This window comes from Gymnogyps californianus, chromosome 18, assembly GCF_018139145.2.
Source record: "Gymnogyps californianus isolate 813 chromosome 18, ASM1813914v2, whole genome shotgun sequence".
Taxonomy (NCBI): domain Eukaryota; kingdom Metazoa; phylum Chordata; class Aves; order Accipitriformes; family Cathartidae; genus Gymnogyps; species Gymnogyps californianus.
Window position 1 is genome coordinate 966422 of NC_059488.1, and position 17199 is coordinate 983620.

The following is a 17199-nucleotide window of genomic DNA, read 5'->3' on the forward strand; positions in this document are numbered from 1 at the left end:
GCTCAGTGATGGGAGTGGGGACAAAAAAGCCCATGTGAATTTACAGCACAGAGCCTGCAGCCCTTGCTGCTGCCTCACCTCCCACTGCTCACAGAAAGGGGCTGGGGCTGCCCCTGCATCTCCCTACCCTGCCGCTTCCTGCCCTTCCCTGCGGAAACGCTTCTCCCCTGCATAGCATGGAAATGCTTAGTGAGCGTACTGGGAGATGGCCTGGAAGGAGCTGGAGCTGTGCTCCACAGGAAAGCACAAGCTGGGGTGACAAAAGCATCTCTCAAGGAGGAGCAACAGCCCTTTCTGGCTATCTGCAAGGTGATAAAAGCCACAATGAGATGACTGTGGCCACCAGCCTCCCCCTGTTTGCTCAATCTCTTGTCCATGCAAGAGCTGTGGGACAAGCCAGGGATGTGGCGGGGGTCAATGCATCCTTTGGCAAGCTCTTGGCAAGGGTTAAATAAATCATGCAGGGAATAAACCAAATGTCACCTCAGTTATGGCTTGCTCCCATTTTTTTTTTTCAAGAGAGAAACCAGCCCAGCATGCTGCCACACTGCTCGATTCCCACTCGGCTCTTCCTGCGGTGCCTCTCCCCAGCGAAGGGGGTTCAAGGGCTGTGGGGAGCTGGTGAAAGCAGCAGCTCCTCCAGTGCTACCAGCCCTGCACCCGGGATGGCTGCAGGACTTCTGCCAGGATCAGCCCCTTGCACGGTGCCTTTCCCAGGAGCAATCCCAGCTCTCCCAGACTCTTTCTAGTGACAGCATTCTGTCCTTCCCGAGAAGGCCTGAGCTTCCCATTTGGAGCTAGGGCCTCGCTTGTCATCCTGCATGGCCACCTGAGCCCCGCTCCTCCTCCCAGATCGTCCTGAGGCTGAGACACCCATGGAGGTTGGGCTGGTGGTCTCAGCACATGGGGAGCATGCTGTGAATGAGTGACGTTGCTTCATTTCAGCCCAGGGGAGCTGCCTCTCGGTTTTGCAAATCCCTCGGGGCACTTCCCTACGGATGGGCTGATGTGCAGGGACTTCCCCAGATGCCTTCATCCCTGCAGTCGGTCCTCTGTTCCCAAAGGCCAGCCCTACTGGCAGTGCCCCACGCTGGCTCCCAGGAGCTGGGGAGCACAGCAGTGGCAGGGGACCGTTTTGCCCTGGATGGAGGTGGGTGAGAGCCAGCTGGCATGGTGCTGGCATTTGGACAGTTTCAGACTGTCCCCGGCCCCCCGCTGTCAGGCCTGTCCTCCCACACTGGCTGTTCAGATGGACACAGGCTGTCCATCAGCCTGGCATCCCGGAATGGTGATGTCCCTTCCCTCCTGGTCTTCCCTGCAGCTCCTGGCCTTTCTCCCTGCTGGCTTCTCCGTCCCTCCCTGTCCCTCCCCCTTTACTGTTTGCAAACCCTGCAGCAGTGTTGGGTGAGGCTCTGATTCAGCACGGGGCTCCCTGCCAGCTTTGCGAGAAGGCAGAGACGGAAAGAGGCACACGGCACAGGAATACACCACTTCATGATCCAGTCTAGACTTTACTGAGCTCTTGCAAAAACTTGGTATTAATGTTACATTGACGTATAAAGTAGAATGGGTCCAATTTCTCAGCTGGAGCGAGATGAACTTGATGGAGCCACTGCAGTCAGTGGGACAATGCTCACAGACCTCGGCTGCCGTCTGAAAATCCTGCCTGCAAAGGCTGCCTGCCCTCAGGGGAAAGCCCCATCTGCTCAGCTGGGGCAAGGAGAAGGCAGTTCATGCTGCTGGGGCTTGGTACCATGTTGCAGGTGGGTTTTCCGCCTTCGCAGGAGGTGGGATGCGATGTTGCCCGTGTGTGTGCTGTAGCTGCTCATCACCAGCCTGGCTGGTGCCAGATGCTTCCCCAACACTGGTGTCTCCACACCCGCTCACAGTGCCCACGGGGAGGGTGCTCAGGGATGCTAGCACGTGGGCATGTAAGCTTGAGGGGAGGAAGGTGTGGAGAGGAATGGCATCGGCCTGTCTCGTTTGGTTCCCTTCTCCTGAACTGGGACCCAGTTTCCACATCTCCAGGTTCAGGCAGATGCAGCCATGTGAGCTGGGGCTTCAGGGCTGCCACGGGAGCTGCTGGCAAGTTTGAGCTGCAGGTGAGTGTGGCAGGGAAGCTGCCAGTGCCTGCTGTGGTGCCCTGACACTGCAGGCAGGCTGGGTGGCCGCTGCAGACACCGCAGCACACAGCAAGCCACGACGGGCCAGCAGCATCTCTCTTTGCATTGCTGGTGCTGAGGCAGTGTGGAGCTTGGCTAAGGTCAATGCAACCATCCAGAGCCATTCCCCGTGGAGATGTTCCTGGCCAGGAGAGCCACGGTGTGAGAGCTACATGCTGGCCATGGCCAGGTCCTAGGGATGTCTTCTGTGCAGGAGAGGTGAGGAGCCAGGATCTTGGCTGACAGCATGTTATGAGCTCCAGAGTACCACATTTAGCACAGGAGTGTGGGCTGCAGGGCTGGGAGCCCTCCTGCTGCAAACAGACCACATACAGGAGCCAAGTCATAGCCATGGGCTGATGGGAGGGAGGAACAGGGGTTTCATCCCCTGTGAGGAGCAGAGCACATATCTTCCAGCCCCTGCTGCAGAGGCAGGGGTCACTCGGCACAGCAGGAACACGTACCCGACCTGCCGAACCGCGCCGGCTGCTCCAGCCGCTCGGGACCACACGCATATCGCACTGGAGCCCTCCAGGGTGGTGGGAGATGTGGAGCACACGTCTGAGGGGCCATGTGTGTGCTGAGAAGCCTCAAGCCTGCAAAGTGAAGCACATGTTTGTAGTCTGGCACCAGCTCTTCCCCGCTACCATGGGAGAGCAGGCACCATGTGCCTTTCAAAGTCCTTTCCCCTTGCACGCAGCCAGTCAGTGGCAATACTGATTATCAACAGCACTGGTTGGAAGCGATTATCTCTGTACAGTGAAGTCCAAACCGTGTCCTGGTTCTGCCGTGCATTCTGGGGCACGAGCATGGCAGCAGGCCTAGGAAGGGAGGGAGATATACAATGAAGTCACTGTGTATGGATGAAGGATGCTTTCCTCCCATCTCACCCAGAAGAACCCATCAGTGTCCCTTGAAAGGCAGTCCTGGCTGTGCCTTCCTACTGTGTTGGGCAAGGACTGATGGCCCTGGGGGAGAAGGTCACACCACAGTGCTGACTGAGGGGTCGGAGAGGTTGAGCTGGCCGGTGATGTCGGTGGGATGATATTGCTGCAACACACAAATACACAGACAAGGAGAAAGAAGTGTTAGGCAGTTCTGGCACTTGCCCCCGCCTCTACTTACATCCCATGTGTCCCTACAGGATATCTCTTGGGGGTGATGCAACGGCCCGAAACCTGCTGCTGGCTGAGGTCCCCTTCCCAATGCAATCCACGCTTGTGCAGAGGTCGTTGCAGACACTCTCCAAGCACCCTACAGCTGGGCAGGGAGGACGCCCAGGGGCGCAGCTCAGCTTCTGCAGAGCGTGGCAGCCGCATCGCCTGCTGAGCAAGCCCCTCTCTGCTCTGGGAGAGCTACAAGACAAAGCCTGTGACTCATCAGCCCAGCCCACGGCTGAACCTGTGTTTGGAGGGTCTGGCTGGGTTTTGGCATCTCTCTGGTGCCAGATCAAGCTGTGCTTTGAGGCCAGGGCGTTTCACCTCCTTGCTTGAATGACTCTGCTTTGACTATCCTTTCATGCAGGTGAGGAGATGTGCGGTGTGGTTGACTCGCGATAAACTGTAGCGTCAATTGCTAATGTGAAAATACAGCCTGTGTTGGGGATGTGGCCTGGATTTGGGGTTCTGCGCTCCTTGCGGATGGGGGGGCTTGGCAAACGCTCCCTGGGAGAGACCTTCCCAGCCACAGTCCCACCAGCAAGCAAACGGAGAGAGCAGAAATACCCTTCAACGGGTTAGAAAAAAAAGTCCTTCCTCCCCAGGCAGGGATTTACGACTGGGCAGCTACTGTGTCCCTTCCTCCTTCCATACTCTCTTCCTCTCCCAGTTCCACTCTCCTAACTCCAAACCCTGAACTGGAAGCCCTGTCCAGCCCTGCTGCGAGAGTGGGTGGCACGGAGCATCTCGAGCTGCTGTCTGGGGACCTAAATCGGTGCCGGGGCTGGAAAGGGTCTCGGTGGGTCTCGTCTCCTGCAGCGCGGACCTTCTCCAGTGACATTTGCCCAGCCCTTGCACAAGACTACGCAGGAGGGCTGCCATTTTGCTGGGCTCCCGGGGGCTCCTCGGTGACAGGATTTTACCTGTCTTGCGTTGGTCAGTGGTGACTGTGGCCCCCGCGGTGCTGCTGACAGCTCTGGCACTGTGGCTACCCTGCACGGCTCTACAACCTGCTTCCTGCCACGGGGAGGTCTGGGGTCCCCCCTGAGCGTTGCGTGGGGTCCTCGGGGCTGCCCTGCTCTGCCCAGTTTTGTGCTTCACCAGGACCCCTCGGTGAGGAGCTGCTGGGGCAGGGGCGGGAGCCAGCATGCTCCCGTCTCTCCTGTACACGTGCTGGGGACGTGCTGACACCCGGGGAGCATCTCAGGGGATCATTCTTCCATTTAGGGGACTAGCTAATATTGAAATGGAGCCTCTGAGAAATTCCTTGCTGTGGCCTTGCTTTGCTAAGTGGCAACACCTCGGCCGTCGCCCGTTTGCACAGAGAACGGCCGAGGTGATCCTGAAGTCACTCTGCTGCCCTGGGGGGAGCTTTTTGTGGCTACTCATCAGTCCACCAAAAAAAGCCCCTCTCTCCCAAAAATGGGTGCAGCCGCCCCCCCCCTTGCGAAAAATTAGGATTTCAGCTAAATGCAATCTTTTCTTTCCATAGCAAAATGGCTGGGAGGCGTCCGCTCGTGGGACGGGGCAGGGAGGAGAGGCGACTGGGAAAGGGGAGAGGCTGGGTGACTCACTGGAGGAGAAGAAGGAGGAACTTGAGATACAAAAAGGAATGGGCAGAAGAAAAGTCTTTTGTTCAATATGCTGCCTGATGCAAGCGGGGAGGGGAAAAAGCGGTGTGTGCATGTGTGTGTGCGTGTGCCTCTGTGCACGTGTACATGTGGCTGCTGCGGTGGAAAGCTGGAGGTCTAGCAGGGCAGGCTGGGGCATTCTGGCCTCTCTGCACAGCTCCGGGGGGTGGGAAACGCTAAAATAACCAAGCGAAGTGGGGAATCTGGCCAGAAAAATTAAAATACAAGAGCATGGCTTTTGATTTGAAAGCATATCTCCTCCAATCACAGAGTTATCACAGGGTAACATTCTCATTTACTTTTTTTGTGTAGAGTTCATGCATGCAATTTTTAATAATAAAAATTAAAAAAAAAAAGGAAACGGAAAAAAAGCAAGAAAACTGTCATATCAAAACTATGTTAAAGTAGAACTAAAGCTAGAAGCACATATCAGTAATTTAGGGTAAATTATGTTACAGGGATGGTGCAATTATCCCCAAACCAAACATTATAAAGCCAAGAAATTAATCAATATTAACCATAGAAGAGACTCAAACATGTTAAGGTATGGAAGTGAAGTGAAGGCACCAAAAACTTTAAATGACAACCAGGAAGAAAATATAGACAAGAACTTAATATGTCTTTAAAAATGACTTCAACCTAATCTGGGTTCATATGGTAGTCACTGGCTGGTGGAAGATTTTCTGGAAGAATTTTGGGGTTTGTTAGTTCTTTTTTTTCAATTAAAAATCAGGATTCCAGCTAAATGCAATCTTGCTGTAGAAAACATCAACTTTCCTTTAAAAAAAAAAAATTAGTTGTCTTTGACCTACTTTTGGTTCTTTTGGGCCAAAAACTAGGTTCTTTTTCAGCCAAGAAGCGTTTGGCTTTGGGACGGCTGATCCTTCACTGAAAAGGTGACCTTTTCCATGAATCCCCTCGGTTCTCAACCAGCTCTGGCACCATCCCCATGGCTGCAGGGCGAGCATCGCCTCGCAGTGCCAGGCCCTCGCTTGGCGGTGACGTGGGACGTGTGTCATGCTGTGTCTGGGGAGGACGCCCGTGGGCTGGCAGTGTGACTCTGCGGGGGCTGATGACGGCTGCAGTGGGGGGGCTAAGGGACCTGTGCACCTCGTTACATGTCTGTACGAAATGTGCCGGCTCGGAAGGTGTCTGTGTGGTTTATGCGTCTCACATGGCTTCTGTGGGGTTGCAGTATCGTGGGTGGCTGCGATGGATGGCAGTACGTCAGCTCTGCGAGTGCTATTCGAGTTGCAGGAGCTGCCTATGGGGAACACATGCATCTCCTCCTGGGGCGGTGGGGATGATGTGCCGCGGAGAGGCTGTGCAGCTCGGGTGATGGTGGGCGCTAGGACGTTCAGAGTGGGGTGGTAGCTTCCCAGGGCTGTCTTGGCTCCATGGTGCCAGCCTGTCTCTCTGGCACTCCTGAGGGACCATTCTGCAGGGCTGCAGAGCAGAATCCATTTTTAAAACTCCCGACAACGAAAAGGAAAGAAGCAAGGCCACCAGGTTTGCGTCTTTCGCTCGCTAGCCAGGAGAGCCCATGGGGCTGGGGTCAGCCTGGCCTTCCAGCCCCATGGGCTCTCAAGCCTTGCCCACCTGAGACCTGGTGTGGGCCCGCGAGCCTGCTGAGCGTCATGAAACAGAGCGCCTCACTGCTTTCTCATCTTTACAAGGACCCCAGGCAACGTGTCCCAGCATGCTACGTACTCATGGGGCCTTCCACAGCAGGAGGGCATTGGGGCGTCTGAGCCAGGGCTGCTGCATGGAAGCGGAGGGCACCAAATGGCAGGCTGTGACATGAGCTGGTGGCAGCACCCTGCCGCTGGCCGCTCACCCCGCAGAGCAACCAGCAGGTCTGCCCAACATCACGACAAAGCTCGCTCCACCATGGACCTCCTGCAATAGCCAGACCTTGGACCTGCTAGCCTCCGTCTTGGCCGCGTTGGCTTGGATGTTGGCCCCGCTAGCCTGTTCTTTACCCAGCTAGCCTGGTTCCCTGGGGAACGTGTCCTGGGACCCTGGCCACGTCGCCCCATGGCAGGCAGAAGACTGTGACAGGCTCCCGGGCAGCGGGGCATCGTTGCCTATAGCTGCCTCACAGATGCAGCTGTCCCCAAAGTGGGGGCCATCTTCTGGGATGAGTGGGGCCATCTCCATCCACAACTCGCCTGTGAGCAACATGCCAAGAGGAGCATGGCCGGGACCCAGAGCACGGGGAGCCCCATGCCACGCTGGTCCCCACCGGGCAAGGGAAGGGGAAAGCACGGCTCCACCGCTCACCCATGGGACCTCTGGTGCAGGTGGCCCCTGGACCTGGTCAGCTCAGGGCATCGGGGTGCTCCTACCCTGGGGCAGAGAGCGCTGTGGAGTGGTGTGGCGTAGGGTGGATGCCACATCACGGAGCAGGACCAAGCCCAGGATCCTTCCCCGAAGAGGGAGCGATCTGGGAGATACCAGGGGTGCCACACACCAGCTGCCCCATTGTTCCTGGGTTCTCCCCCTCTCCTGTGCTCACTGTGGGCACCGGTCCCCCCAGGTGCCCACTGCACTGTGATGCTCCTGCTCTCCCAGGACAGGACCCCCTGGTTTCCTAACCGTGGAGTGGTTCAAACACAACAAAACATGGGGGTCGACTCAGGACATGCTGAGGGTCCTCCCAGCAGATCTTTCTGCAATTTTTTCTCCCCTTTTTTCTGTGCATCCCACCTGTCCCTCCTCACTCTTCCCACCCTCTCCCCCCTGCACCACCCACCCCATCTCTGTCTCCTCTTCCCTGGTTGGGGCTCAGGCCACCAAGATACAACCTGCAACCTTCCTGCAGAGCTGCTTGGGGGGTGCACCAGTGGGGAGGGGGGACCCCAGACATGGGGGCATCACTGGGACAAGGTGCCACCCAGGGAGCTTGGAGGCAGCGCAGGAGATGACAGGGATGCCTGTCTTCCCCATGGGGTATGGGGGATGAGTGGGGAGAGCATGGGTCCCCCCCCATGCCTGCCAGGCTTCGAGGTGACAGCGAGAGGAGCACTTTGTGTGAGACAGTGGCAGCCGAGCCCGGCCGAGGGCTCAGCTGTCCCCGGGGCCGTGTCCCAGGGGTGCTCCAGGAGCTTCTCGGGATGGAGCCTGCATTGGTGTCAAAGGCAGCCGTCTCCATTTCGCATACAGAGCCGTGGCCCCGAGACCCCCTGCGATATCGCATGCTGCTCCCCGAGGCACCCCGAGCCTGCGGTCGGGGACGAGCCACCCCGCCGTGGGGGGCCGCATCTCCCCGCGCTGCCGCCGTCCCCCCGTCCCCGCCGTGCCTCGCGCCTCGGGCAGCCTGGCGGGGAGCCTGCTCTGAGCAACCCTGGGCAGAAACCCGCCGGTCGCCCCAGGGAGGCGATTTTGGCAAGCCCGTCGCGCCGGGAGGTCGGGCAGCAAAACGCAGCAGCCGCTGCCACACGAGACAACAGAGTAGCCACAGTGCAGAGTGTCATACAACAGACGGCGACATGCAGAGGGACACCGGCTCAGTCCGACAGACCAACAGCCCAACCTGACGCTGAAGAGTGTCTGAAGCTCCAGCACGAGCAGACACGTTTGCACATTTGGAAACAGCTGGCTTTAGAGGCAGCAATTTGGAAATTTTCTCTGGTTACGTGAGAGCAGTTTTACTCCGATGCGGAAAGCACAAGTTTGAACCAAGGTTGAGTCTTTAACAACCTCCTCTTTCAAGCCTTTGTGTCTCTTTTCTAGAGCTGCGTTACTGCTGACGATAACCAGAGACAGCTGTCACTCCTGTGCCGAGGACTACGTCCCGAATGCTAATCGTCACAAACAAAAATCACATGTAGAGAATGTGACACGCATGGCTCTCGGTGAGGTGACACGGTGCCCAAATTAAATCAGGGTGATCGTTTTTAGGCATACAATGACAAACAGGTACAGGAACACTCAGGAACAGAAAAAAAAATAATAAAAATATGTCATCGGTTTCAAGAGATCAGCACCGGTAAGGTGAGCGAAGCACAGAGAGGAACATCAGAAATCATCCAGGCAAAAAGAAAACAAAAAACAAAACAAAAACTCGGTTGCATCTCCCAACTCATCACAGGACTCCAAGCCACCTCCTGCCTGCCCTCCAGGATCCCAGCATCCTTTCAGGTACACGGGATGACTGACTCACTGACTCACTGACTGACTGGTGACGAACATGAGCTATGCATGTACACTGGCAGCTTCGGGATGGGTGTGTGGCAGTCGATGGGATGGCAGAAGAGAGAAAGAGAGAGAAAGAGAGAGGGCAGAATTGTTCTTCTTCCTCTTACCGTATCCTTGGAGGACCTACGTCTCTTGAAGCTGGAGGCCAGGGTGGAGGTGATGGACCTAAAAGTGGCTTTCTTTTTAGGGTCAGGTTCTGCTCTACCACTTTTTCTATCCTAAAATGAATATGTATAAGTGATTAGATCTCTAGTGTGTTGTTGGAAACGCTAAATCTATTTGAATACTGCCCCGTGTCATGTCCTTCATTTAGGTGAGAAAGCTACTGGAGGTGTCCTGTCACTCCCAGTCCTCCAAGGGCCTCCGTGACCCACGGCTACAGCACGGCCGCCACACTGCTACAGCTATGGGGCCGGCCTCGCATCTGGAGTGCTGGAAACCCCTCTGGGGAGTAGCCCTGCTCTCCTGGGTGTCTGCGTCCAGGCCGGCACAGCTGACCTCGCTTCCTGGGGATGCTCTGCCTGGCGCCCTGCCCCTCGCTTCCGCCGCTAGCCTGGCTGGACCGAGAGGTGAGATGCTGCACCTACCACTAAAAAAAAAATTGCTCAGGGCCTTTTCTGAGGCTGAATCCTAGTGCCACAAGAGAGAGAGAGGACTGCATCGAAAGAGAAGTCATTGTATGAATATTCTGTAAAAAAATGTATTCAAAAATTTAAATGACGCAGTTGTGCAAAGCCGAACGTGGTTGTTGGTGGTGTGGTTTTTTTTTTCCAAAGTAAAACAGGTTAAAAAAAAAAAGGAAACTGGAAGAAAAAGAAAAGGAAAAAAAAATAAAGGAAAAGAAAGGGAGGAGGCAAAGCGTTAGCGCTATGATGTCATCGGGGTCGGGATGAACTCAAAGAGAAACAGAACTGAAAAATGTAGCCATTGGTGTTAGCGAGTCGGACCTGGTTAGCGCAGGCTGGGAGCACCAGCCGCCATGGTGCGGGGGCAGCGAGCCGTGGGGACCGGCCGCGCTCTGCGGCGGGCGCTGAGAACGATTCCTCCCCAATTGCTTTCGTGCCAATGAGTGTGACCTTTCCGACGGGGGACGGAGTGACCAGGTCTGGCTCTGCTACCGCACGGGGGTAACCAAAATGTATCCCGCTGGTGCGTAGAGCATGCTCGGGGATACATTTGCTCCTCCTTCTCAGTTCTCTCTTTTGCGGACATGCACAAACGGAAAGGAAAGCAAGATGAATGGAATGAAATGTCTTTTTCTTCCATGGCATCTCAGGAAATAGCCATGGCAAAACTGTGATCCCAAAAACCATTATTTTTGTTTGTTTGTTTTAACAAATAAATCTTTCCACTTGCCTACCTTCTAGCAATGTACCAGATACTAGTGCTCTGACGTTTCCTCCTGTGGAAAAGTCTTACAATGTCAAACGGCTCTTTACCATGAGGCTGTTTACCCCCACAGGGCAGCATGCTTTGCTCACAGTCCCACAGACTCTGCCCAAGGACCCAGTGCAGTATTTTCTAGAAGGTTGGCAAGTGAAAAATGGCAGTGCGACTAGTGTGCTCTGTCCCAGCAGCCTTAACCCCCTCGGTGCTGCTGCTTTTTGGAAGCAAAGGAAAAAAAAATAAAAAAAGAAAAGAAAAATAGAGAAATGGCTTTTCCGAGACTCTTATCAGTGAACTGAACCCAGCGAGCTCTCAGGATACAGCAGCCCGGCCTCGTGCTTCCCCTCGCTGCTCTCGGGCAGGTCGCCTCCACCCGGGCAGCCCACCCGCACGCCCCAGCCAGCACTGCTCCCGCAGGGCCACCGCTCCGGGCTCATTTTGGGGTCCCCGAGCCTCGTTCTCTCTCTTTCATTCACTGGCTCTGCTGCGAACAGCAGGCTCCTTTAGTCGCCTAAAGGATCTCTTGCTCTTTGAATGCCCGTTTGCTTCCCCAAGGAAGAAAAGCAGCCCGGGCAATTCAGAGAGAGCCTCCAGCTGCCCTAAACTGGGGTTCAGGGGCACTGTGGGGCTCAGCCCCAAAAACAATGGGGTAAGGGAAGTGTGAGGCTGGTGGCCCACGGACGTTCCCATGGCTCAGTGTCACTGCCAGGCACCACTGACCCTCCCGGGCTCCCCTGCCTGAGCGGCATGGAGGTGCTTCAGGGATGGGAGAAGCCGGGGAGAGCAATGGCCCCACGGAAGGGGCCCGGGGGAGCCTTGGCGCTGGCACTGGCATTGCTGGCTCCCGTGTGGGGAGATGTCCTTGTCTCCAAATGACAAGAGCACGCACCACCTCTTTTTGGGGTCGGTCCCAGGTATGACAAGGGCTACCACACCCCCGGGGAGTGGGCAGGGAGGGGAAGGCAATGGAAACCATCCCTGGAGCATTTCTCCACCTGAGCACCGGCAGAGATGCTCAGCGGCAGCAGATTAACCCTCCTGTCTGCTGGTGAGCACGGCTGGAGCCGGGCAGCAGGGCAGAGCGCCTGCAAAGGGAGCTGCGCCGGCACCACTTGCTCGGCCAGGGCAAGACATGGCTCCAGCATGTGGTCCCCAGCAGAGCAAAGTCCCCATCCCGAGCACCGCTGGGGGCATTTGGGCCAGGTCTCTGTCCCAGTTGGAGCTGTGCACAACACCTCCCAGGAGAGACGGCATCGGCCAAGGGCAGCTCCCGGGGACAAGGCAGGGACCCTACCCTACAGCTTGCTAGGTGCCCAGTAACACCTGGCTGGAGTTACTAGGGTGCAGGGTGGGGGACAGAGGGCCCCATGCTAATCCACAGCTCTGCATTCACTGATTTGGTGAAGGAATGGAAAACGCACCTGTTGGAGATTTGCTCTAAAAACGGTTTGTCCTACCTGCAGGTTTTTCCTCCACACATTAACGGCCGCAAACGCCAGCTGCATCTGCTTCCTCCGCGCGTCCTTATGCCTTTTGTAAGCTATTTCTATGAATATTAAAAATATCCCGGCAACAATACCTCCAGCCACCAGCATAAACACACCTGAAATAAGCAGGAAAGTTACAGGGGGCAATGGAAATTGCACCATGACACTTCATTTCCTCTGTATCACGCTCAGCAACAGGAACATCTGCCAACCCAGGGTCCCCCCAGCCCCCCACCATCCCCCCGCAGTCGTGGAGGGGCCAGGGAGGGGAACCCAGCAGAGCAGGGCTGGTGCTGCAGGTTGGGCACCCGCGGTGATGGGCAGAAAGGTGATGGGGTGCTGTATGTCCGTGCAAGCTCCTGTCGGTCGGACACAGGGCACCAGCTGTGCTGCAGCAATGCGGGAGGCAGGCACGGCACGCTGGGTGCTGCACCGAGCACCAGGGCAGACCCCGTCCCCTGGGGCTGTAGGGTTCTTTGCACCAGAAACCCAGCTCTGGTGCTCCCGTTTGGCTCATCAGGACGGACAGCCACGCACAGAGCTCTCTGTGCTGTCCTCGGCCAGCTGCAACCCTCGGGGCTGATATTTTGGGAGTGGTGTCTTGAGGAGACGGAGCAAAGTGGCCCCTCTGTCGGTGCTTCTGCCCTGGCCCGCAGTGCCAGCGAGGATGGGGTCCCATCGGACACCCCTCTCCCGCATCACCACGTTGGCTGGGTGAAGGACCGGCAGCACCGCATTGCTGCAAAGGGAGAGCCCACCTGGGGGAACTCGCAGTCTTTGCAAAGGGCGACCAAGAAAAAACCCCTCTGTATCAATTATCCTCCTCCTGCCCCCTGCCCGCTGCCCAGGCCCAGCCGGGACACGCTCCTCAGGGCTGGGGGGCTGCCCCTCGCCGCCAGCTCCCTCCTGCAGCAGGGTCCTCGCTCACCTCCGCGGCCGCTCTCGCCTCCCCCGAGGTGCTGCTCCCCTCTCTCTGCCTTGGCGACAGCTCTGATTTCACTGTGACAGCCGCAGTTTGGCCAGAGCAGAGGGAGGGGAGCAATGTTCAAAGCAGTACAGCCCCACCGATGAGAAAGCCACCCCAGGGAAGGTGGGGGAAGCTTCGCGGAGCTGTTTCGGACAAGGTGGGATTGGAGCCCAACACAGCAGCCTCCCAGCGCTAGGAAAGCACAAACCCAGAAGAAGCAGAGCTTTGGCCCGAGAGGAGAGCCCCGGAGAGGAGAATGTCTTGAGCGAAAGCAGGCTACCCAGCGAAGAGGAAGAAAGAGGTTTGCAGAACAAACCTGCCATATTTTCAAAGGTGAGTGTTGCTGGGGCATTGCTACGGGAATCACACTCCTGATACCTCACCCAAGTCTTGTCCAAATCCTCCATGAAGCCGTTCTCGTGGGACCTGAAAGCACAAGGAGACAGGACAGAGTAGTCACTGGGGACCAGCCGCAGGCAGCGGGGGCACATGCTCTTTGTGCCTTCATGCCCTCTGTCCTAGGACTCTGCACTTGCCTGCAGCCTACAAACACACAAACCGACGATGTGCGTGTGTGCATGCTTGTGTGTGCACGCCTGGCTGACTGCGTGTGTGTGCACACGCATGTGCGTGTATAGCTTTTGCAGAGAGAGAGTGTGTGTGGCCTGTCTGCAGTGGCTGGCTGTACTGCATGTGTTTGCACGCTGCCCTGCGCACAGCCAGTGCCGCCACGAGCCACGTGCACGGTGCAGCGGGTGTGAGGAGGCATCCACAGCTGCCTGGTGCCGCTGCCCCGTGTCTGAGAGCCGGAGAGCTGGCCTGCGGCTGCCAAAAAGAGCCATGTGTAACCTCGGTTCCCAAGGGGAGGGATGGAGTTGACGGGTGTAGGCAGGGCGCGGAGAGTGTGCTCGGAGAGAGGCTGCGGGTAGCTGACGCGAACCACATCCCTGGTGCCCTCCTGTGCAATCCCCCCACCTGCCAGGGCCACTCGGGAACTCAGGCAATGCGGGACCCCAGTCCTGTCTGGTAATCACCCGCACCCTCTAGGTCAGGGCAGGGGCAAAACTGCTGCCTGGCAGCTCCCTGCTGTGCATGGCGAGGGCTGGGACTCCCCAGCAACCTGGTGTCACAGCTTGCGAGGAAACAAACCATGTCCCTGCAGTGCCCGTCTCTGCCTGAACGGCTAGTGGGGATGGAGGTGGGCACAGAGCACATGTCACACCATGGGTCCCCTCTTGCACTTCCCTCCCTCTTGTTCCTGGCACATCCCCACCGCCTTCCTGGGCCACCTATAGCCCTGGGCTTCCCCATCCTCTCCCAGGAGGACACCAAGGGCTCCTGCTCCCTCTCCAGGCTTCTCACATTGTTGTCTGAAATCCCATCTGTCCCGCTGCCACCCATCCCCATGGTAAGACCACCCCACAGATGGGCTCCCATGGCTCCCTGTGTTACCCTGGGTTCCTGCCTGCACCTTCCACATCCTGCCATCCTCTCTCTCGGGCCTTTCATCTCTGCATCTTGGGCAGGACCCTGGTGGCTCCTGACCTTGACTCTCTGTAAAATCAATCTATCTCGCATGTCCCCTTCCCTCCACTTGCTGCTTCCCAGCTGCCTGTTACTCCATCACCACATTCCTCTGTCTGCAATGAGTGTGGCATTTCCAAACTAATATAAGGAAATCCCTTTTTACCCATAATATCAGGTTGACTTGTGGCACCCCAAACTGAAGGCTAATGCTGGTATAAAAGCTATAGTTGGACTCAACAGGAGTCCTGACATATCTCTGCCTAACAGGAATAGCCAGAGTTGAAAGAAAAACCCCTGGAAGATCAAGCCAGGGCAGTGCAAGGCTGTCGGCCAGGCTGAGCTCGCAGGGAGAAGTGGGGACATGGCAGCACCCCTGCCTGCTGCTGCAGCCCGCGCCCTGCTCACAAGGACCTGGTGCTGGATGGCCCCAGGGCTGCTCTCTGCCGGCTTTGCCTGTGCTCCTGCGGCCAAGCACAGCTCCTGCTCCCTGCCCTGCTCTGCTCTGCCCTCCCTCCAGCTCCGTGCTGCTTCCCCAGCCCCACGAGCCAGAGCTGGGGCTGTGGGTGCCCACCCCGGTTGCTCAGGCACGTCCCCTTCGTCAGGAGTGACATGGCAGCCCCCCCAGCCCCTGTCCCTGCAGGGGGTTTGGAGGGTGGGGTGGCAGTGCCTGGCACGAGGCTACTTGCGTGCTAACACATGCAGCATTTGGGGCAAGCCCCATGCCAAGAGCTGTGTACGGACTTGAGGATGGCCAGGGAGACGTTCTGCTTCCACGGGCTGTCCTTGCGCATCCCGATCCCGAAGCCGGAGCGGAAGAAAAGCTCCCCCGTCGTCACCAGGTCACACTTCTGGGAGGCTTCAAACTCCAGCACCGCTGAGTCCCAGATGAAGGCATGGAGCTTGCTGGACATCGAGAGAGGACAGACCAGTAAGGTTGGGCAGCCCAGTTTGTCTGCAGCCACCATGGGAGCAGCAAGGGTGCTCCCAGCCCTAATTTAAGCACTGATTAGCATCACCCTCCTCCCAGCAGGGTCTGTGCTGCTGGGAGGCAAAAGGTTGGCAAAATTTTGGAGGAGGAGTGTGAGGGGTTTACACGGGATTTGAAGCCACGCAGCCTTGCACAGAAGCAAGCGCAGAGGCCAGAAAGGAAGGCCACGGCCAGGGCCAGGGCTCCGACTGTGCCTTTCCCCACGCAGACCTTGTGCTCTCCATCCAGAGACCTGGTACACACTAGGACTAGGAAGATCCCACCCAGCACCAACTGGGCAGGTCCCATCAAGCCGTGCTTTGACTGTGGCTCCCTCCAGGTTCGCATCAGCCCTGCTTGCTCCACCAAACTGCAGCTCCCTGAAACTCTTCCCGGCACAGCCAGGCAAGGTGGTGGCCCCACTCACTTGTCCCTCACTGCCTGGATGGCTTCGGCAGCACTCTCGTAGTTGTGCTTCTCCATATGCCGGTACATGGTGCTCAGCTCCACCTGCCGTCGGAAGTAGATGTCCACTGAGCTCTGCTTCACCGTGGCGTAGATGAACTTATCAGAGGGGTTGCGCAGCTGAAAGGCAAGGGCAGGGTTCCTATTTCTTCTGTCCTTCATCAACCAAACTGCCTCACCCCAAAGCTGTGTTTCCTAATTTCCCATCTCCTTCAAGGACCTGTTTCCCAGAGAAGACCTTGATTTCCTCAGCAGAGCTGAAGATGCCATGGGGCAGTGCATGCCACGGGGCAGTGGATGCTCTGGGACCATGGTGGTGGGGCAAGGGATGCTATGGGACAGGGACACCGTGGCACTGAGGATGCAGGAGGCCTGGGGATGCCATGGGGCTGGCAGTACCGTGGGCAGAGGATGCGGTAGGGTGTGGGATGCTGTGGATCAGCGCTGCTGTGGGGTACATTCCTGCGTGCCTGGGCTGATAAGCTGTGGCTGTGTCCTTGCCAGAGCAGGAAATGGGTTTGAGGCATGCTGGTATCTGCTGAGAGTATTGACTGCACCGCAGGGACAATTTCATTAGTTATAACTCATCCATAATGAATCGTTTCCTCGTTGGTTAGTGCAGGCTCTCCAGGAACTGGCAGGCAGTTTGGCTGGATACGTGTTATTTCTGGACAAGTTTTTTCCTGCTGATCCCTCCCCATGTCTTTCCATTCCCACCCAGCGCAGGGGCTCAGACCCACCAGCAACAGCCCCAGGCAGAGCTACCCGGGGCTTGATCCCCTGGCATGGACCCACAGCCATGTGAAAGCAGGGCTCTGGGTACTACAATCCACATTATATGATCCAGGAGATACCCACTGGAGGCATCTCCTGCACCTCTGCCCAGAGGTGGACAGGGAAGGGGAAAGCAAGCGAAGGGTCATTACCCGGGGGTCGTTAATGCCCGTAATTCTCTCCTCAGGCCGGTCTAACACCAGGAAGGCTGCCAGGTTGGCAGTGTATGAAGCCACAATGATCATAGCAAAGCCAGCCCACACCATGCCAAGAATACGGGCAGAGAAACTCCGGGGAGCACCTGGAGGGAGAGAGGCGAGATCAGACTGCACGACAAGGGCTTGACTTGGTCGCCAAAGCCATGTCCATCCCACAATGAGACCAATGGCAGCTGCAGATGTGCACCATCTATCTGCTCTGCTGACAGCTGTTCAAAGAGCTTCTGTGTTGCCCAAACCAAGAAAAACCCAGCTCCT

General features: G+C 57.0%; 1 protein-coding gene across 5 annotated transcripts in view; it reads right to left on the reverse strand.

The window, feature by feature from the left end:
* Positions 1 to 3143: 3143 nt before the first annotated feature.
* Positions 3144 to 17199, reverse strand: part of GRIN1 (glutamate ionotropic receptor NMDA type subunit 1) — a 38707-nt gene continuing 24651 nt past the window's right edge. For 2 of the 5 annotated variants that reach the window (XM_050907919.1, XM_050907918.1), the window contains 7 exons: positions 16876 to 17024; positions 15912 to 16069; positions 15259 to 15420; positions 13307 to 13416; positions 11994 to 12139; positions 9258 to 9368; positions 3144 to 3212 (listed from right to left, as the gene is read on the reverse strand). In XM_050907919.1, the coding sequence (XP_050763876.1) occupies positions 3144 to 3212; positions 9258 to 9368; positions 11994 to 12139; positions 13307 to 13416; positions 15259 to 15420; positions 15912 to 16069; positions 16876 to 17024 (905 nt within the window). Of the gene's footprint in view, positions 3213 to 6192; positions 6397 to 9257; positions 9369 to 11993; positions 12140 to 13306; positions 13417 to 15258; positions 15421 to 15911; positions 16070 to 16875; positions 17025 to 17199 lie in introns of those variants that run through there. The other 3 variants (XM_050907921.1, XM_050907920.1, XM_050907917.1) reach the window with 2 other exon arrangements.